This window comes from Leguminivora glycinivorella, chromosome 19 (assembly GCF_023078275.1).
Source record: "Leguminivora glycinivorella isolate SPB_JAAS2020 chromosome 19, LegGlyc_1.1, whole genome shotgun sequence".
Taxonomy (NCBI): domain Eukaryota; kingdom Metazoa; phylum Arthropoda; class Insecta; order Lepidoptera; family Tortricidae; genus Leguminivora; species Leguminivora glycinivorella.
In genome coordinates this window covers 9,963,039-9,982,883 of record NC_062989.1, presented here as the reverse complement: position 1 = coordinate 9,982,883, position 19,845 = coordinate 9,963,039, and the positions used below count along the sequence as shown (strand labels likewise).

At 39.1% G+C, this 19,845-nt stretch overlaps 1 protein-coding gene across 1 annotated transcript; it reads right to left on the bottom strand.

Moving 5' to 3' along the window:
• Window positions 1-1,041: 1,041 nt before the first annotated feature.
• On the bottom strand, window positions 1,042-15,824 carry LOC125236690. Its single transcript, XM_048143603.1, has 7 exons — window positions 15,687-15,824; window positions 8,679-8,822; window positions 4,259-4,330; window positions 3,735-3,822; window positions 3,209-3,350; window positions 2,048-2,503; window positions 1,042-1,155 (listed from the first exon to the last, which is right to left on the bottom strand). The coding sequence occupies exons 1-6, from the start codon at window positions 15,719-15,721 to the stop codon at window positions 2,058-2,060; spliced, it is 927 nt and encodes a 308-aa protein (XP_047999560.1). The 5' UTR covers window positions 15,722-15,824; the 3' UTR covers window positions 1,042-1,155; window positions 2,048-2,057.
• Window positions 15,825-19,845: the final 4,021 nt, after the last annotated feature.

Genomic DNA, 19,845 nt, shown 5'->3' with positions numbered 1-19,845 from the left:
TCTGGCTCTGTCGTGCCAATACGCGAGACCGATAGAGATAGATAGCTACGGAAGAGATATTATCGTGAGCGTTTGTGCATTCGGCTACGCACACTGGTATACATATAATATGATATAGAAAGGTCGCTCCGATGTTCGAACCGGATATGTGTAGGTACCTATGTTATGTCATAGTATTTATACATAGCGTTGTGTCTGGCTCAACTCAAATATCGGGACGAAGTGCGAATAGTATCGTAAGTAGTTTCTTACTTTATACTTAGGTATTAGGCTTACTTAGTCGTAGGTAGGTGAGTTGTGTAGGTATGTGTTAAAGGAGATCATGCTCGACGATTATCATATATGACATCAAAGTATTCGGTTTGTGAGTGATAAAAAAACCGGTCTGGTCTCGTCTGCAGCCGTAGTTTTCCTTTTTTCGCTACTAAACCTACATTCAAAATAATTTTCTGAACGTCTTTATCGAATCCACACTTGTGTTTTTTTCGGCATCGCGTTCAAAATTAGTGCACCCACGGGCGACTTTTTTTCCTTTAGGAGCGATTATTTCCGAAAATATTAATATTATCACAAAGCGCATTTTAGTAAACCCTTACTTTTTAAATACTATCCCAATAGACTAGTTGTTGGAATGATAAAATCAGGCCCCGAGCATCTTTGTCGGGCGCAGTAGGTACCCTTAGGCACAGTATAAAAAGAGTACTATCGTACAGTATTTTTGCCACTTTGAAAGTGCGCCCACCCCCTGTCGATATACATATTGGTACCAAATTACCGCCTGTCAAAAACGCGAACAATCGACGGACGGTCATACGCTCACTCATACAAGCATGGTACGCGTTCACTATACGAGTTTAGTGTGACTACGGAACGCGCGCCGAGCATCTTTTGATCGCCAGTGTCCGAGATGTGCCTTAGGTATAGGTACCTACCTATAGTTAGGTTAAAACAAACAAAAAAACTGTTATAAAAAAGTTTATTAAATCATACATACCACATAACAGGAATATTTAGCACATTGAATCAAGTCTAAGAGACCATTGTATACTTAGGTACGTACTCGTAGTAACCTTTACGAAAGTAGCATCTCTAACCATAATCTTGCAAACCGTGCGTTCTCTCTCCGGTAAATAGATCAAACAAAAATGTTCGATAATAGTTATTTGTTTTACAAGGGGGCAAAGTTGTTGTTTAACCGCACGGGCCAATATTGATACCCGAGCAAGCGAAAGATTCCAATATTGAACCGCGAGCGTAGCGAGTGGTTCAAAAAGTGGAATCTTGAGCGTTGCGAAGGCACGAAGGTTAAACAAACTTTGCCACCGAGTGAAACACAAAATTTTTCACCACACCAACACTATGAAAATATGAACTGTAAAACATCAAAATAAATAAAGTACTTCAATTTATTTAACATTTATGATTCAAAATCATGATTTCTACGTGAATTCCAACACCCAGCTTTAGACATCAAGTTAAAATTTGTATGAAATTACTTTGCACTCTTGTGGATAAAATGCAATTTTGCTATCAGTTTTCGAATAGCAAAGAACGCCTTTATCAGTTGGTGTGGTGAAATAGTTATTTGTTATACATCCACTAGGGGTAAAGTTGTATTTTAACGCCGAGTGTGGAATTGAAAAACGAGCAAGTGAAAGGATTCTATAGTTGAACCACGAGCGAAGCGAGTGGTTCGAAATAGAATCTTGAACTTGCGAGTTTTTTTCACACGAGCGTAAAATACATTTGCACCCGAGTGTAACACAAAACTTTTCCCCACCACTATGGCGAGGAAACTACAATGCAAAAAATGCGTTTATCACAACTTCCAGTAGTTCCACAGGTGGTAAATCATCTTTATTACTAGATTCACCTACTTTTATCAATTTGAAAGCAGTTAATTTATTTTCATAAATGTTGGTGTGGTGAAAAATTTTGTGTTTCACTTTATTCAAGGTCAAATTACTTTACCCGCTAGTGGATAAAATGCGTTTTTACCCGCTGGTATTAAAGGACAAAACACGTGTTTCCGAGCTAGTGAGGGGAAAAATGTTTTTTTATTTGCTAGTCTCCTTGGCGTTTCCCTTCTGCATTAAGAGATACTTGTATTTCAGTCCACCATTTTTAAACTCCTGCATCAAATTAGGGGTCATACGTACCACCCTACACTTCAGCTTGTCAAAATGATCTTCTATCGACATCCCACTTGAAATACAAGTACCTTGCAGCGTCAAATTGCGACTCTTAGGATCGGTTGGCTGAATAATGACTTTGTAAAACCACTTCGACGCGCAGAACTGTGTGTTGTACAGTTGTACAGCGACTAGGATTCTCTCCATAGCCTCATCTACTTTGATGTGAAGTAGGAACTTGTGTGGCTTGGGGTTCATCATATAGACCAAGTGGATAGTTCGAACGCCGGTCAGGAGTTTCACTTTGTTGACGTGGCCGATGTTCTCCCGGTGATTGTCTTTGAAGTGCGTCAGTATGTTTTTCATTTTGTCTGGAAACATAAAATATAAATTAAATGTTGAACTGTTGGCGGTCAAAGTCTATTTTGGAAAGGGACTTTTTCATAACTGATAGGGTAAAAATGGCACTTTTCATCCCTGCCAGAGGGAATCAAGTGATTATTCGAGCATTTCTTTTTTTTGCCAATAATTTATTTTTATTGTTTTAGAGAATTTTAGGTCAATTGTACTCAGAATCACGAATACTTTCAATCTCACTGGGAGACAAAAAGTGTCCCAGAATTTCCATACATTTTTGTTACTTTCCTCCTTTGTTACCCCATACAACATGTACGGAAAATGGTAACAAAATAAGAAAAAATCGTATGGGACAATTTTTTTAACTACTAGGATTGAAAAGGCTAGTAATTCTGAGTAGAAATAGCATTTTTTTTTTCAAAAATATCACACTTCATAAAACTGGCAAAAAAAAAAGAAATGCTCATTCTATTATAGATTTATAGAACACATAAAAAAAAACTGGTGATGTGAAATGCAGTAGGCACTTACAACATATAGTGTCACATGGTAGCTAAATTATTTTCGCCTTACGCGTACTACACTCTGAATTTTATTTCAGAACCCCTCACTATGCTCGGAATACAATTATATTTCGTATCGTTCAGGTTTCAATAAAGGCTCTCGCCGTAAATATGTATGCTCCCTTATGACACAATTTTTTACAACAATCAATTTACCTTCCCAAGCACATATCCCAATAACTCCGTTAAGAGGACACTGGATATCCATAAAAATGCACTCCTTCAAATGTTGCATCATCTCTTCAGAGTCAAAATGCAATATGCACCCATCTTTCGCGTTTGGGCACGGTTTCTTGTTCTGAAACAATTTAAAGGGTGTATTAATACTGCAATATTCTGCCGCTAGAGTGCAGCAAAGAGGGTAGAAATACTAGTGGAACTAATTTGGGATGGAAAAATGGTTTACAGAGACGGTGGCGCCCTTTTTCTGCTCTTTTTTGCCAGGCTCTAGCTCGTATCGCCCACACCACACGATACCTAGGCTTGGAGAAGAAAGTCGCCAAGCAGACGTACAACGTACAGCGGTTTTTCAAAATACCCAATTGCGAAAGTGAGCTGCGAAATTGCATGAAGAAATTATGAAAGAATTCAATGATAAACTCGCCATGCGCTTTTACAGCTGCCTGTATCTACTTATCTGTGTGCTTCTACTTATTCTGTTCGTTATTATCTGTGTTCTTACCATATACTTTTCCTTCATCTCGCTGTTTTTTTGATTCCGTGCAGGTTCCGATTCTTGTCCCATTTTCAATCCATCTTGCTTCGTTAAACTGTAAAAAATAATATTAGTTCTACATTCAATCCACAAAAGGTAAAGTTTTCAATTTCTTCCGAAAACGAGCTGACAGGTTGTCCGATGTTAAGCGATCACCGCCACCCATCATGGACATCGGAAACACCAGGCCCCGTAGCCGAATGGCATTTCTCCGACGCCAAACGAAAGCGATACGCCGCTGGCTCTGTCGCGCCAATACGCAAGCGCGATAGAGATAGATATCTACTAGCGCTTCGTTTCGTGAGCGTTTCGTGAGCGATTGTGCCATTCGGCTAGCCACCCTGAAAACCTTCTGGAGGCGCGAGTTGCCGGCCTATGACTTAATTAATGTGTCATTACTTTATTAGAGTTCAGATACAGCCGATACAGGTAAGAAAAATATGAAAGAGATTGAGTAGGTACTTATTAAATTATAACGTGATCGTAGGTACCTTTTTCTACCCACAAGTACTTCCTCGTGCCGTACTTCGAGCGGGGCTGAAGGCGCAGGGGCGTTGTAGTAACTGAAAAATAACAAAAAACAATATCGATAAAAAAATTCAAAAGTGGCTCTTCATGCTTAGGGGTTTGTGTTCCGTAGTTACTCAGAACCAAAGACGTATACAGAATGATCCGAAGACTATGGAGCATAATAAAGGGAAAGTAAGTACCTTAAAGTTTATTAATAACCATTAAAACATATAAAGTTAAAAACACTTAAATTAAAATCTTACAAATAAAATAAAACTAAATTATAACTAAATCACTACTTAAAAATAAGCTTATAATAAATAATACTAAAGAAATAATTAGAAAATAATAATAAAAATAAAAGAACCCAATTATAAAAAGAAAAAACCATCTAACAAATCCGCCTGCGGCATGGTGCCCATTATGCTGGCGGCATTTCCTCGCTGTATCGCCAGTGCGATACGTTGCGAGAAATACGCGCCAGCTCTAGGGTCTCCAGTAGAGTTGATAAGCCGAGCCGACAGAGCTCCCACAAAGGCTTTCATGTCGGCCGACCAAGGACCCAGTGTCTCCATAGCAAGCGCCGCAAACTCGTAGTCCTTAAGCAAGGACGAGTATTTGCGGCGCTTGAGAATCTGGGCCTGGTCAGCCGCACCACCGGCCTGAGTGCGGGTCGCCTGGGTATGGGACTGCGCGAAGGTATCTACGCAAGTAGCGTCCCATACCAGGGCTCTGCCTAGTTTCCACGGCACCAAAGTGGCCCCGTCGGGACGCTTGCCATCGTCCCTTACCATACCTGTCCAGTACCTTAAATAATTTAAATATTGTAGATATCGTATTTTGTTGAAAGAAGACTTTATTTATTTTATTTTTATTCTGCATTCAAAGATTTCATAAAAAATATTTGCTTCGCTCGGGAATCGAATCGAACCGATTTTAATGTGAAAATAATTACCTACCCGGTAATCGTCAAAGCGTTAGTCGAGTAACATGAATACCGAATTACTATCAACATTATTCAGAGATGTTAACTGTCTGAAATAAATGTATTTGAAATACAAATACAAAATACCTAGCTTTTTTATTTTCAATAGGTACATCCATTTGAAATAGGTAAAATGTAAACGTATTTGCATTTTTTATTTAAGACGCTACAGGAGCGAAGATGCTAAAACGGAAAGGAGCCCCCCTTTCAATTTGGGAATTCGAGTTTAATATACTTACTAGTGTTATTAACTAGATTTATCGAAAAATAATGTCCGAACAACTCAGTTAAAAGATATTGCAAAAAATCTTTAAAATCGAGGTTCAGCTCTCGACTGTTTCCTCCTTCAAAACTTAATCAATCGGAACGAAATTTGAGAATATGAATAACAATGAAATAATCTGTGTCGGACCGTTTCGTTTTTTTGGCTAATTGTTACCAATTTTGAATATCACACCTTTTTTGCGCCATAACCCAGAATATATAATAGTACAAGTACAAGTACAGAAGGTTCACTCCATTGATGTTCACAAAATGCCGCCATTCTAAATACTTACCTACATTAACAAACGGACCGCACGCGAGCACCCGACATTTAATTCAAATGCGCCGCGCGAAGGTCGCCACCATTGAATGGGCCGCGAACTCCAAAAAACCAGGGAGGAAATAGTCGAGAGCGTTTAAATGGAGAATTGACCCCTCCTGTATCGTCTTAAATAAGCCTACTAAGAACATAATTTCTCGACCTATTTTTGACATCTCTGACATTATTTGTGAGTGTGCACGGGAAAACGTCCCACTTTGTCGATTGCTATAAAGCCGCTTTGTCAGTTTATTCATATAAAGATACAGGTCAATCTCGCCTTAATGGTAACCGACAAAGTGGGACGTTTTACTAAACACACTCACATTGAAGTGTATAATATATATGTGTGTAAACCTTGAGTATTTCAAACACAATACACGGATACATGGCGTATTATGCTAAATCCTGTTATCAACGGTGTATTGGCTCATATATATGTCGACAGGTCGACACGTATGTCACACGCATTATCAAATTCAAATAATCTTCGCTAATAAGTCATACGCATTATCATAAAAACTTGTGACCTGCCCTTAGGCTTAACGAAGTAAAAATATGTCTTTCTAAGAGGTTGAAGTGGGCTGGGAACATATTCGTGGCATCAGGCTTGTTTTTACAACGTCTGAATGCATTCTCCGAATTGCAATTTGTTGGTAATAAATTAGCTTGTGGTTTTTGTACAAGGGAGAGTGTGAAGGCAGTCTGAAGCTGGCGACACTCTGAGATGGAACTCGGATCGAGTTAGACAGTTGCGATAAGGATACTGCATTGCGCCTCGCGTACTACCTATATCGCGTTAACCTTTGCCCTTAGAGATGTACTACCTAAAGTACTTAGTCCATTTAGCCATTCCTGAAAATACCTAAACCCTATTTTACGCTTCGAAATATATATATATATATATATATATATATATATATATATATATATATATATATATATATATATATATATATATATATATATATAGTCTAGTTCGCCTGCAAGAGGCGTCCCCGCTGATTAATATCCTAAATACCTCAAGTTTTATATTGTTTTTGGGAAAGCACATCGCTACGGAGTTTACGTTGGGGTCAGCGCCATCTAGCGAGGGGTTGACTAAACTTTACACGGGGGTTTTCATATTTCGGCAGGATTTTTACGTTTACAAATGCGAAAGAAAAACTAAATTTCGCGTTTTCCGGGATCTAAGGCTATAGTTTTCACCCCGAAAACCCCCACAAAACAAATTTCAGCGAAATCGTTATCAGATGTAAACTGTTTTAGGTATACTATAGTTGTAGATGCTTAAAGAAATCTTAATTCTAATTGACACAATTCAAATTATCTTCCAATAAAACCAAGGACCATAATATAATACGGGACAGACAAAGCCCATACAAAAAAGCGTACCCCTGAAATGTTTTTAGACTTAAAACTAGATGGCGCTGGTCGCAGCCTGGAAGTCGCCAAAATCATGTTTTCCCGAAATATTTTTGCTAATAAAAAAATAGGTGGCGCTTAAAAAATGAGGTACGATTCTTAGTATGGAGACTGTAAATCCTTGAATAAAAATATCTTTTTGTACTAGTGCGCAAAATGGTTCATTTTTTGTCAGGTCGAAAGTTCAGAGGGTCATTTGTACCTACTGAAAAACGTCATACAATAGGTACACGTGCGAAGCGGAAATTGTTCCTCTTTTCCGCACTTGTAATGCAATGTACTATTAGGGCATTTTCAGAACTTGGGACCCCCCAATTAGCGTAAGTTGTTAACAAAAATTAACTCACTGTCAGTTTTATGACAATAATTAAGCATTTTCTATAAAAAATATTGTTTTTGTGTTAATTACATACCTAAACTTAGAGCGATAATCTCTAGACAGACAGATTTTATGCTTAATCTTCGTCACAATTAAAACTAACATCATCATCCTCCTTGCGTTATCCCGGCATTTGCCACGGCTCATGGGAGCCTGGGATCCGCTCTGACAACTAATTCCAAGATTTGGCGTAGGCACTAGTTTTACGAAAGCGACTGCCATCTGACCTCCCAACCCGAAGGGTAACTAGGCCTTATTGGAATTAGTCCGGTTTCCTCATGATGTTTTAATTCCTTCACCGAGAAACAACTGGCAAATATCAAATGACATTTCGCCAGGGGCGGCTCACTCCGCGATTTTATCGCCGCGCTACAAGTATATGCCGGGGGCCGCGAATTCGCGGCCCAGTCAGCGGTGACGACCTTCACGCAGCGCAATAGAATTCATTGTCGGCTGCTCGCGTGCGGCCCTTGTTAATGTAGGTAAGAATTTAGAATGGCGGCATTTTGTGAACATCAAAGGAGCCTTCTGTACTTGTACTATTATATATTCTGTGATTTCGCACATAAGTTTCGAAAAACTCATTGGTAGGAGCCGGGGTTCGAACCCGCGACCTCCGGATCGAAAGTCGCACGCTCTTACCGCTAGGCTACCAGCGCTTCCCAAAACTGACAGAGAGTTAATTTTTGTTAACAACTTACGCGAATTGGGGTGTCCCAAATTCTGAACATGCCCATTAAAGCTAGGAACATACTACGCGGACGTCCGTCGTAAATCGCGACCGCGACCGATCAGTGTGCACGGAACAAAACATCCAGCGAGCCAGATTTCGATCGGACGTCCATGCGCTCAAGGCCACGTCCACGACCGTCGACCGATAGTTTGCACGGTTAAATGTATATTCATTGTCCAGATCCCCGTCCGCGGTCGATCGACGACGGACGTTCGCGTAGTATGTTCCTTGCTTAAACAATTACAGACATACGTCGTACGTGCAAGAATGTCCATTTCTTATCTCTAAAAAGTTACCTCGGGTTCCAAGTGGGTATCGTATTACCAATACAGGCATCTTGTGAGTAAGCAGGTGGTGGTTGAAAATCAGGCGTATAGGGACGGCCGTAGGCTGATTCTTGGATGTTGGGGTATAAGCGTTGAGTAGACGGTGGGTTAGATCTGAAAAAATTGGTAAATACAGCGATTTTGATAACACAGCTACTTTGTGTGTCAGCTTCAGTCCATTATTGGGACTATTGTCTATTTCCCCTGTGTCAAGGTGATACTAATTAGTGATTTTGGTACGGTAAGTACGACAGTGTACCTACGGTGAGTTAGCACTTGTAAATTAATACCTAGATTTTACAAGAGCACGTGGACTACCGGCCGTAGACGACAAAAAAGAGGCTAATCGCGTTTCGAGATTAATTCTTCATCAGCTTCTCACTACAACTTTACTTCACTGCATAATAAGCTATCATATACGCTCAGGCGCCATATTAAATTTTGAAAGATGATAAGATAAAGAAGAAAGTCGTGTAACGTCAGTAGATCGGTCTTAAAATATATTAATTAAATTCAAGTCGAGTTGGAATGACTTGATGAACGTAATTTTGCAAGGAAAAATTTAAATTTTACTTTTGTCACAGAATACATAATAGTACAAGTACAGAAGGCCCACTGCTTTGATGTTCACGAAATGCCGCCTTTTTAAATGCCTACAAAATTCTAACAAAGAAACGAGCCGCACGTGCGCAGCGTCGGATGATAGGGTTGCCTATAGATTAAAACGAATTAATTCTCAGATAAAATGTTATACTATATATTCAAGTCTTGGGTACTTTCTAGTTATATATACAGTATTTATATATTTTTGTTTAAGCCTTCAGCATCACAAGCCTTATTGGATTTTTCCGTGGGACTTAATCAATAAGATCTGTGTAAGATTGTCCTATTTTATTCATGATGTATATTTAACTAAGCATTATTAGCCATTCCACACGTGGACATCGCATATGAACCTTAAAAAAAACTCGCGACGTAATGTAACAATAAAAAGTGCGAAAGTGCGTTCCGTGAGAACGGGCGCCACCCCTGATTAGGCCGCGAACTCGCGGCCGCCAGCATGTGCTTGTAGCGCGGCGATAGAATCGCGGAGTGAGCCGCCCCTGCTTTTGTGTAAACTTCATTCAAGCATTTTATTAACCTGTTATTCTTTTTTATATGTTGATATCAAATACAGGTCTACCAACTGCTGTATTGGATTTCTTCATATATAAGTGATGTTATCGTTACGTTGGCAAATTTGAAGTATCGTACGAAAACAGTATGGCCAACCGTAATTTGGCGCGAGAACAGACATGTTGCATCTGTGGAATCTATCAAAAAAGAAAATTAAACGAAAAGTCACTAACATAACATATTTACTCTTAGCTTTTCAGCCTTTTCAGGGGAGAATAATTGTTATTACTACAAAATTTAAGCAAAAAACTTCGGTGGATTCAGCACGAATATAGAATTGACGGATTAACGCTCGGGTAAGTCGTTGAACTGAAAGGAAATCATGCAATGTTGGGATACGGACATTATCCTAAAACATGGGTTTCGTTCCGAGAAAATAATGACTGTGTCGGATAAGTCGTGACAATATTGTCTTTGCGGGGACTCTCCATTGATCACGCATTGGCATTGTTTGCGAAATGTAAAGTACATTGTCGGCTTATGTGGTATGGATTGTCTTTGCGGGGACTCTGCCGTGACCACTGAGCAACATCTTTGGATGGACCTAGACTTCGTCGGCCAAGTGGTGTTATGGATTGTCTTTGCGGGGACTCTGCCTTGACCACTGAGCAACATCTTTGGATGGATCTAGATTTCGTCGGCCGAGTGGTGTTATGGATTGTCTTTGCGGGGACTTTGCCTTGATCATCCGGCGACGTTAGTCATACAATAAAAATACTGGTTAAGTCGTGACAAGATTGTCCTTGGGGGCTCTGCTATGTTTGCGCTCTGGTATTGTCAGAAACTTATGATTAGACCTCTTAAGTAATTTTACAACTGAAAACAAAATATGTTCATTAGTGCTTAATATTTGTTACTACAAATAGGTAGGCTCAGGAGAATTGAGAGTTAGAAAAGTACTAATTAGTGTAATTTGTTCTTTTAGGCAGTTACAATGGCACGTTCAGGGGCCATGGCACTGACATTGGACAAATTTGAATGTGGAGGAGAACCAACTTCCTTGGGAGCACGTTGGGAGCGTTGGAAGAGGGCACTTCTTATATATATTGATGCAGCAGGCATAGAAAAAAATGAAAAGAAGAGAGCTAGTCTTCTTCATTTTGGGGGACAGGAGTTACAAGAAATATTCTACAACATCCCAGATCCAGAAACTGAAGATGGCGTACCTAGAAAAGATGTGTTTCAAATTGCATTGTCAAAACTGGATTCCTACTTTTCACCTAAACAGAGTAAAGTGTATGAACGTCACTTATTTAGGCAAGTAAAACAAGAAATAAATGAAAAGTTTGAAAAATTTCTCGTAAGGTTACGTCAACAAGCTGATAAATGCCAATTTCATAATAAAGATGAGCACATTATCGACCAGATTATAGAAAAAGGGTCTTCAAGTGAATTGAGGAAAAAGATATTGCGTGCAGGAGATGATATGACATTAGAGAAAATTATCTATGAGGCAAATTCATTAGAAGCAGTTAACAGACAGTTAGAAGATTTTGCAGAAAAATCTACAAATAAGGAAGAAGTTAATAAAATAAGTACAAAGCAAAATAGTAATTATGTGAAAAAATTTAAAGAACCTTGTCAACGATGCGGAAGCCGCTCTCATCTGAAATGCCCGGCAATTGATAAAGAATGTTTTAAGTGTAAGCGCATTGGCCACTTCCAGCAAATGTGTCGGAAAAGAAAGCTTGCTGAGGATAGGAATTCCAGCAATAAGAAATTCAAGAGTAATAGAGAACCTCACCAAGGTGTTAACCAAATGACCTCACAAATAGAAGAAGTGCAGTATGTATTCAACATTGATAGCGATGACACTATTGATTGTGAAGTTGGAGGATTCAATATAAGCATGTTGATTGATTCGGGATCCAAATGGAACTTGATTGGCAAAGAAACTGGACAGAAATGATACGAAATAATGTTGTGATATATGACCAAAATAAGGATTTACACAAGACATTTGTACCTTATGGAAGTACAACTGCGCTATCCCTACAAGGCACTTTTAAAGCAAATATAAAAGTTGGAAGTCAAACTCAAGATGCCACTTTTTATGTCATTACTGAGGGCACAAGAAACCTATTAGGTAGAGATACAGCAAAACAGTTGGGTGTCCTCAAATTAGGTTTAGACATCAACCAGATACAAGAAGAAACATTTCCCAAAATAAAAAATGTATTGATACATATACCCATAGATGAGACTATCCAACCAGTATCACAGCCACTCAGAAGAATTCCAATACCATTAGAAAAGAAAGTGGAAGAGAAGTTACAGGATTTAATTAAAAGGGATATTATAGAAGAAGTATCGGGCTCATCAAAATGGGTATCTCCAATTGTGCCAATTTTAAAGGAAAACGGAGAACTTCGCTTATGTGTAGACATGAGGAGGGCAAATGCAGCCATAATGAGAGAAAATCATCCCTTGCCTACCATGGATAAGTTACTACCACAAGTGCGTGATGCCAAGTACTTCAGCAAGTTAGACATCAGAGATGCTTTTCATCAATTAGAGCTTCACCCAGATTCCAGACATATAACAACATTCATCACCAGTCTAGGCATGTACAGGTACAAACGCTTAATGTTTGGAATTACATGTGCCCCAGAGATTTTTCAAAAAACCATAGAGAAACTATTACTTGGTTGTGAAGGGGTTATAAATTTTATGGACGACATACTAGTTTATGGAAGAGACAAAGAAGAGCATGACACAAGGCTTCAACAAGTTACAAACGTCTTAAAGGAAAACAATGTAGTACTGAAAGAAGAAAAATGCATAATTGGAGTCACTAAAGTTCACTTTCTTGGACATGAATTGTCAGCAGAGGGGGTAAGACCGTTGCAAAAGTATTTATCGGCAATTCAACAATTTAGATCACCCAAAACCGTTGGTGAATTACAAAGCTTCATGGGTTTGGTGAACTATGTAGGCAGGTGGATACCAAACCTTTCAACGTTGACGGAGCCTATGAAATTACTTCTACGGAACAGGCCTGGAAAAAATACAGTTTTGCAAAATGATTGGGGATGTAAACAACAGTCTGCATTTCAAGCACTGAAAGAAGCAATCAGCAACATACCTACATTAGGCTACTATGATGTCAGTAAGAAGACTGTTGTGATTGCCGATGCGAGTCCTGTAGGTCTTGGGGCAGTTCTGGTCCAAATACATGATAATGAACCCCGAATCATTGCCTTTGGCAGTAGAACACTGACTGACTGTGAAAGAAGGTACTGCCAGACTGAGAAGGAGGCACTTGCATTGGTATGGGCGATAGAACATTTCCATATATTTTTATATGGTAAACAGTTCGACTTGATAACAGACCACAAACCATTAGAAGTTATTTTTGGACCTAAGTCAAAACCCTGTGCAAGAATAGAAAGATGGATCCTGCGACTTCAATCTTACAAATTTAAAGTTATATACCGACCAGGAAAAAACAATATTGCTGATCCATTGTCTAGACTGAATGACAACAATCTATCTAGCGGCGAGCCCATAGAACACCACATACAGCAGATAGTGGAGTACATAAGGCCAAGGGCTATTTCGTTAAATGAAGTGGCATACTACTCTGAAAAAGACCCAGAAATACAAAAAGTCAAGGCTGGACTGTACCACAATAACTGGGATGAGGAGGTAAAAATATATAAACTGTTTCAGACTGAGCTATGCTTTTATGAAGAGATTCTCCTGAGAGGAACACGAATAGTTATTCCAAAAGATCTTCGGAAGATAATCCTCACAGCTGCTCATGAAGGTCATCCAGGAATAGTCGCCATGAAGGCCCGGTTGAGAGCGAAAGTTTGGTGGCCTAAGTACGATAGAGAAGCCGAGAAGCTAGTTAAATCTTGTGCAGGATGCACATTAGTATCGGCTCCCAATCCGCCTAATCCGCTAAAGCGACGCGAATTGCCTGATGAAGCATGGAAAGACGTGGCCATAGATTTGCTTGGCCCATTACCCAGCGGAGATCATATCTTTGTGATAATTGATTATTTTAGCAGGTATAAAGAAGTTAAAATCTGCCGGAAAATAGACAGTACGGAAATGACAAAACACCTATTAGAAATTTTCAGTCGCTTGGGTGACCCGGCGACCATCACGGCGGACAATGGGCGTCAATTTATATCGGATCATTTCAAATCTTTCTGCAAAGAAAGAGGGATTACATTACACTCAACGATCCCGTACTGGCCGCAAATGAACGGAGAAGTCGAGAGACAGAATAAAGACATTTTGAAGAGGTTAAGGATAAGCCAAGTAGAAAAAAAAGATTGGAAATTGGCCTTAATCGAATACATAGGAATGTATAACAGTACACCACATTCAGTGACAGGAAAAACACCCGCAGAACTATTCTTTAGACGACAATTTCGAGATAAAATCCCTATGGTAAGCGACCTGAGTCGAAAAGGAGATTTCAATTTAGAAAATAAAGATGTAGATATGGAGGTTAGGGACAAGGACAAGGAATTAAAAGAGAAAGGAAAGGAGTACACCGATGAAAAAAGAAAAGCAAAAGAATGTACATTGGTAGAAGGCGATAAAGTCGTTATGAAGAATATAACTAAGGAGAACAAGTTAAGCACACCTTTCGGAGCTACAACACTTACGGTGGAAAAAGTGAATGGAGGAGATGTGGAAGTCGTAAACGACGAAACAGGTCAGAGGTATAGAAGGAACGTTGTACATCTCAAGAGAGTAGACGGGGAGTGGCAGATTAACCTAGTTGTAGACTATTAAGTTGCTGGGTTTACGTTGTTAGTTATGTTGTAACTGAAGTTGAAGATTTTTAATAAAGTCTTAATGGTACAGTTGTTCTTATTTTTATAATCTTGAAAGAGGTTTCTAAATCTATAAGGAAGGAGGGATGTAGTGTATGTACGGGTTTGGACAGTTAAGTACTGGTCTCAAACATCCCGTAATACGCACACCACAGAGGTCCTATACCTGTCTCGGGCATACATGGCGCGCGGAACGTAGGCTAGTCTGTGGCCAGAGCCGAGGGATGCAGCTCGGAGGAGCGGCAATAAATAAGATAAACGTGTGCGCGGCCGTGTATGTTAGCGAGCCAGGATGTAAGGAACACTCAATAGCATATAATACACTATCGATATTACACTTTAAACAACATTAATGAGCAAAAGACAAAGAATTATTCACGACACGAGACCGCAAAGATGGCGCTCGAACCGGAAGCCCAATTCGCTTATTCACCTTGTGTAATAAGTTTTATGTTAAAGAAAAAAAAATACTGGTTGACGTCCCTAACTGGGTAACTGGTGACCGAAGAGCTGGCGACTTGCTAGCACACCGTATCAGCATTGCGATACAGCGAGGAAATGTCGTCAGCTAAATCGTACAAACTGTGCTATCAAAATCGCTGGAGAGAGAACTGGTTGTGGAATTCCATACCTAAAGAGTCTATCCTACTCTACTGATATTTACATGTGCATACTCGTATTACATAAGCACGCTTTAGGCCGTTTTCACATTATCCGATCCGATATCGGATGTCGAAAGGATTTCAATGGAAAAAATCCAAGTTGGCGCCAGTAATGTATGGGATATCGGTCCGACATTCGATATCGGATCGGATAATGTGAAAACGCACTTAGGGCACTATATGTTTGACGTTCCAGTATACAGTGAGGTAGAAGTGGATCAACAATTAAAGTCCGTGACTGTACCTACATTTAATTCGAGTATCTTGTTGGTGCAACTTGCTGGAATTCTACTCATATAATTTATGGAAAGTTTTCCACATAGACAAAAAATGATAACACTTACCGTTTCTTTTGAGCTTTAGAATGGCTATGACCCATTGTAAAATTCACAAACTTAATTATTTACGTATAAAATTACACACTAAATATTAACTTCACACTACTTATTTTCGAAATTTAAGTCAACAATCAAGCACTGCCCGTACGCATATGACAATCAAAAATCTCTTGACAGTAGGGGCCAATGAAATATGGCCAATAACTTCATTTGTTTTTTCGCTGTCCCTTTCTTTCTTTAAAAGAAACACGCGATAACACATCGTTGTTGTGTCTAAGAGACTGGCCAAGTGTTTCTCCATCCCTTTTTCAAGTATCTGCAGGCGCGTAATGAAAGATATGCTTTGTTAGTTCACAATAAGGCTTTTATTTAAAACATGTGCGACTAGATGTTTTGAGCAGGTACTGCATGGGATTCCCCTAAGTCCATATGGTGCCTATTTAGTTTTCTGCCTGGCTAGAGACATTAATTATATTACTTTATTGTTTTGCGTCGTTGACTTTTTTCTCAGAACCGTAATTTCTCATTTATTACTCCCTCCGAAACGTTACACAAATTGACAGCTATCGGCAAATAACCTAACCACAAAATTAATTTTGAAAAAACCCCCGACCGCGATATAGTAGACCGATTTTCAAGAAACATGGCTAAGAACACTCCCGACTAACTCAGCTTTTATATTAAATCGGTTCACCCGTTCGGGAGCTACGATGCCACAGACAGACACACACACAGACAGACAGACAAACAGGCAGACAGACAGACAGACAGACAGACAGACAGACAGACAGACAGACGGACAGACAGACACGTCAAACTTATAACATGAAACGAAAATACATACAATAGTTAGCTACCTGCATACATAAACTCACGCGAGTACCTACTCCCAAAAGGGGTAGGCACTAGGCAGAGCTGCTCTAGTGTTAGTGCCACTCTCAGCAATAAAGGGGTTGTACTCTACGATATCCACGGGAGGAAGGGGGTGTACGTGATATGTTGTAAATGGTAGCGACATCTGTTGCCGGTAAGATTTTTCAGCATTCTATTCTCCACACCAAGTACACCAAACTCAACAATCAAAGAAAACTCTGCGACTACAAGTCGTTCAAGCTACACAATTACACATTAGTTCACACGATACAACATAGATGGCGCTGTTAACAAATTTTGCTTATCTTTATCAAAACAAAAAACAATCTGCAATCAAGTAAGCACAAGCATAACCATCCTAACTAAAGCAGATTTGGTTGCTATTTATGTTTAGTCACTACCTAATATTGTTTTTTTAATAATAAACGAAGGAAAAGTTACAAATGAGGACCTAAATTTCGCATACCTAATCAAAGATTACCCAGGCTCTTCATCCCTAAACTGATACCAGAATCAAGGATTATTTATATAGGATTTACATACTTCATACTAAGGATCGTACCTCGATTTTTTAGCGCCACTTATTAACCCTTAATTTGGCAAAGTCCGGTGGGACGGACAGGTGATAAAAAAAAATATTTCGCTTTTTAGGTAGAATTTTATTTAATTTAACACATGGAAAGAGACTCTTTTATGATACATGCTTTGTATAAAAATACTATTTGACCACTGTCAATACTCGTTTGACAGTTACTCGTCAAGATGGCACCGCATCAGAAGTCAACTGTTTTTAGCAAAATATTTATGCGTTTTTCTTTTGGTTTTTCAATTTATTTCTCAATTTCTAATACTCATAATCATCATCTAAACAAGTTGTCCGCCACACCGGACAGTGCCAAATATATAATAAATACGATTTGTCCGCCGTGGCGGACTATGCCAATGTTGCGGTGACACGTGTTGTAACAAATTATTATATTGTTTTGTTTATTATTTTGATTTTCTTGTTTTAGTGGCCTGCTTTTATGCTTAGATTTTTTATTTAACTCAACAGCGTGTGGTGCTGGACCAAGCAGTTAAAATTTTGGCACTTTTAGGTATACGTAGTGCGCGGATATTGTGAATGTTACATGTCGCGCGAGGGGCAATAAACATTAAAGAAAACCGGGTAGATCAAAATTTATAATTTCTTTGTCTGCCCCGAACATTGATATAATTAATGTCGGGTAGTTTTGTGTTGTTTACATCTTCGACGACAATTTGCTGGGACGTCACTGTCACATCAGTCTGTCGTGATCACGGCTTGTGCAACCTGGCCAAAAAGTCGGAAAAAAGTTAAAATAATGATATTTGACTATAAATATGTGTCAGTTTGATTTTCATACAAAATTATTATATTTGTTAATTTTTAAAATAAATATATGTTAAGAAATACTTGTTTATTTTAAATGCGCGTATGTTTGGCAGTGTCCGCCTCAGCGGACATATTAATTTATCCCAATATTTGGCAGAGTCCGCTGTGGCGGACATATTTTTTTTCCAAAACTAATAAATCTAGATTTTTTTAAATATTTTTCGGACGCTTTAAAAACACCTGTTATTCAATATATTAAGTAAAATCGGAAAATTTATGTCACCAGAGTCTCTGCCAAATTAAGGGTTAAATACTGTCATAACTACTGGTGATGCCTACATTCTTTTTTTCAAAATATGTATTGACATGATTAATATCATGATTAAAAAAAAATATATCATTTATTCTTAAAAAACATAGAAACACGTAAAAATATTTGGGGTAAGTAAATATGATTTTGGCCACTTCCAGGCTGCGAACAGCGCCATCTAGTTTAAAGTCTAAAAGGTCCATACATTTCAGGGGTACGCTTTTTTGTATGGGCTTTGTCGTGCTTCGAATTTTATCACTTATCCACGAGGATAAGACATCTGTCACTCTCACACTGACATACTTGCCAAAGCGTGACGGATACTTTATCCACATAGATAAGTGATAAAATTGGAAGCATAATACGCCGGCAGTATTAAATCGTTCTTACCAAGTTCTTGCCAGAATGATACCTATTGGAATGACAATGACACCAGTGTGCATTTGAAATTTGAACTGGCCTCTAAGAGACATGCATTAGCAATCGTATTGTTTATTATTGTATCACGACGTAAAACGTAAAGAAAGTAAGCAACCTTGAAACACGTTCTGGCTTATTGAAGTGAATCGCCTACGTAATTAAACGTCAAAAAGAGGTCAACCTTAAGACGCAACAGGAGCCAAAACACTAAAATGGACGGGGGTTTCAATGAGGAGGCACACTGACATTTCATCCCGCCAGGCGGCGCCTGTGCAAGTGTCTAGGCATGTCACTGTCATTCATATGTGAGAGAGAGAGAGAGCAAAACATATCATCTCGCTCAGCAAAACAACTCGCTCTCACGCATGAAATTCTATATCTGTGCAATGCAAGTGCAATGGACTAATAGGGTGGCGCCATCTGTCATAACCTTTGAGTGTGCCTCCTCATTTGGTAATTTTAGTTAAATATACTCGTGTTATTAACTAGATTTATCGAAAAAAATTGTCCATTAAGAACAACTCTCTTAAAAGATATTGCGAAAAAATCTTTAAAATCGTGTTGCCACTCTCGACAGTTTCCTCCTCCAAAACTTAATCAATCGAAACGAAATTTGAGAATCTGAATAGCAATCAAATAATCTGTGTTGGATCGTTTAGTTTTTTGGCTAATTATTACCAATTTTGAATATAATCCCACCTTTTCTGCGCCATAATGAAAAAGGCCGTTTTTGGAAATTTTTGACGGGCTCTAGCGTCTTTAAAAATTAAAATATCAAAAAAATCAAAACGGTCCGACACAGATAAAAATAATATTAATCTGTGTTGAAAAAATCATTGCTCTAGCTTTACAAACCAGGGAGGAAATAGTCGAGAGGGTTTGTATAGGGAATTGACCCCTCCTGTTGCGTCTTAACAGGGTGCGTAGCCGAATGGCAGAAACGCTCACGAAACGAAACGCTCGTAGATATCTATCTCTATCGCTCTTGCGTATTGCGACTACCTTTCGCGGCGTTTCGTTTTCGTTTCGCGTCGTAGAAATGCCATTCGGCTACGGGACCAGGGTACCTAACTAAAGTCACAATCGCTTACGCTCCGTAATCGTTTCGTAGCTAGCTCTCCCTATCGCTCTTCTGTAGTGGCGTGACAGAGACAAACTGCGTTTCAATCGTAGCATCAACGATGGTCACCTCGAATAGGCCGGCACCG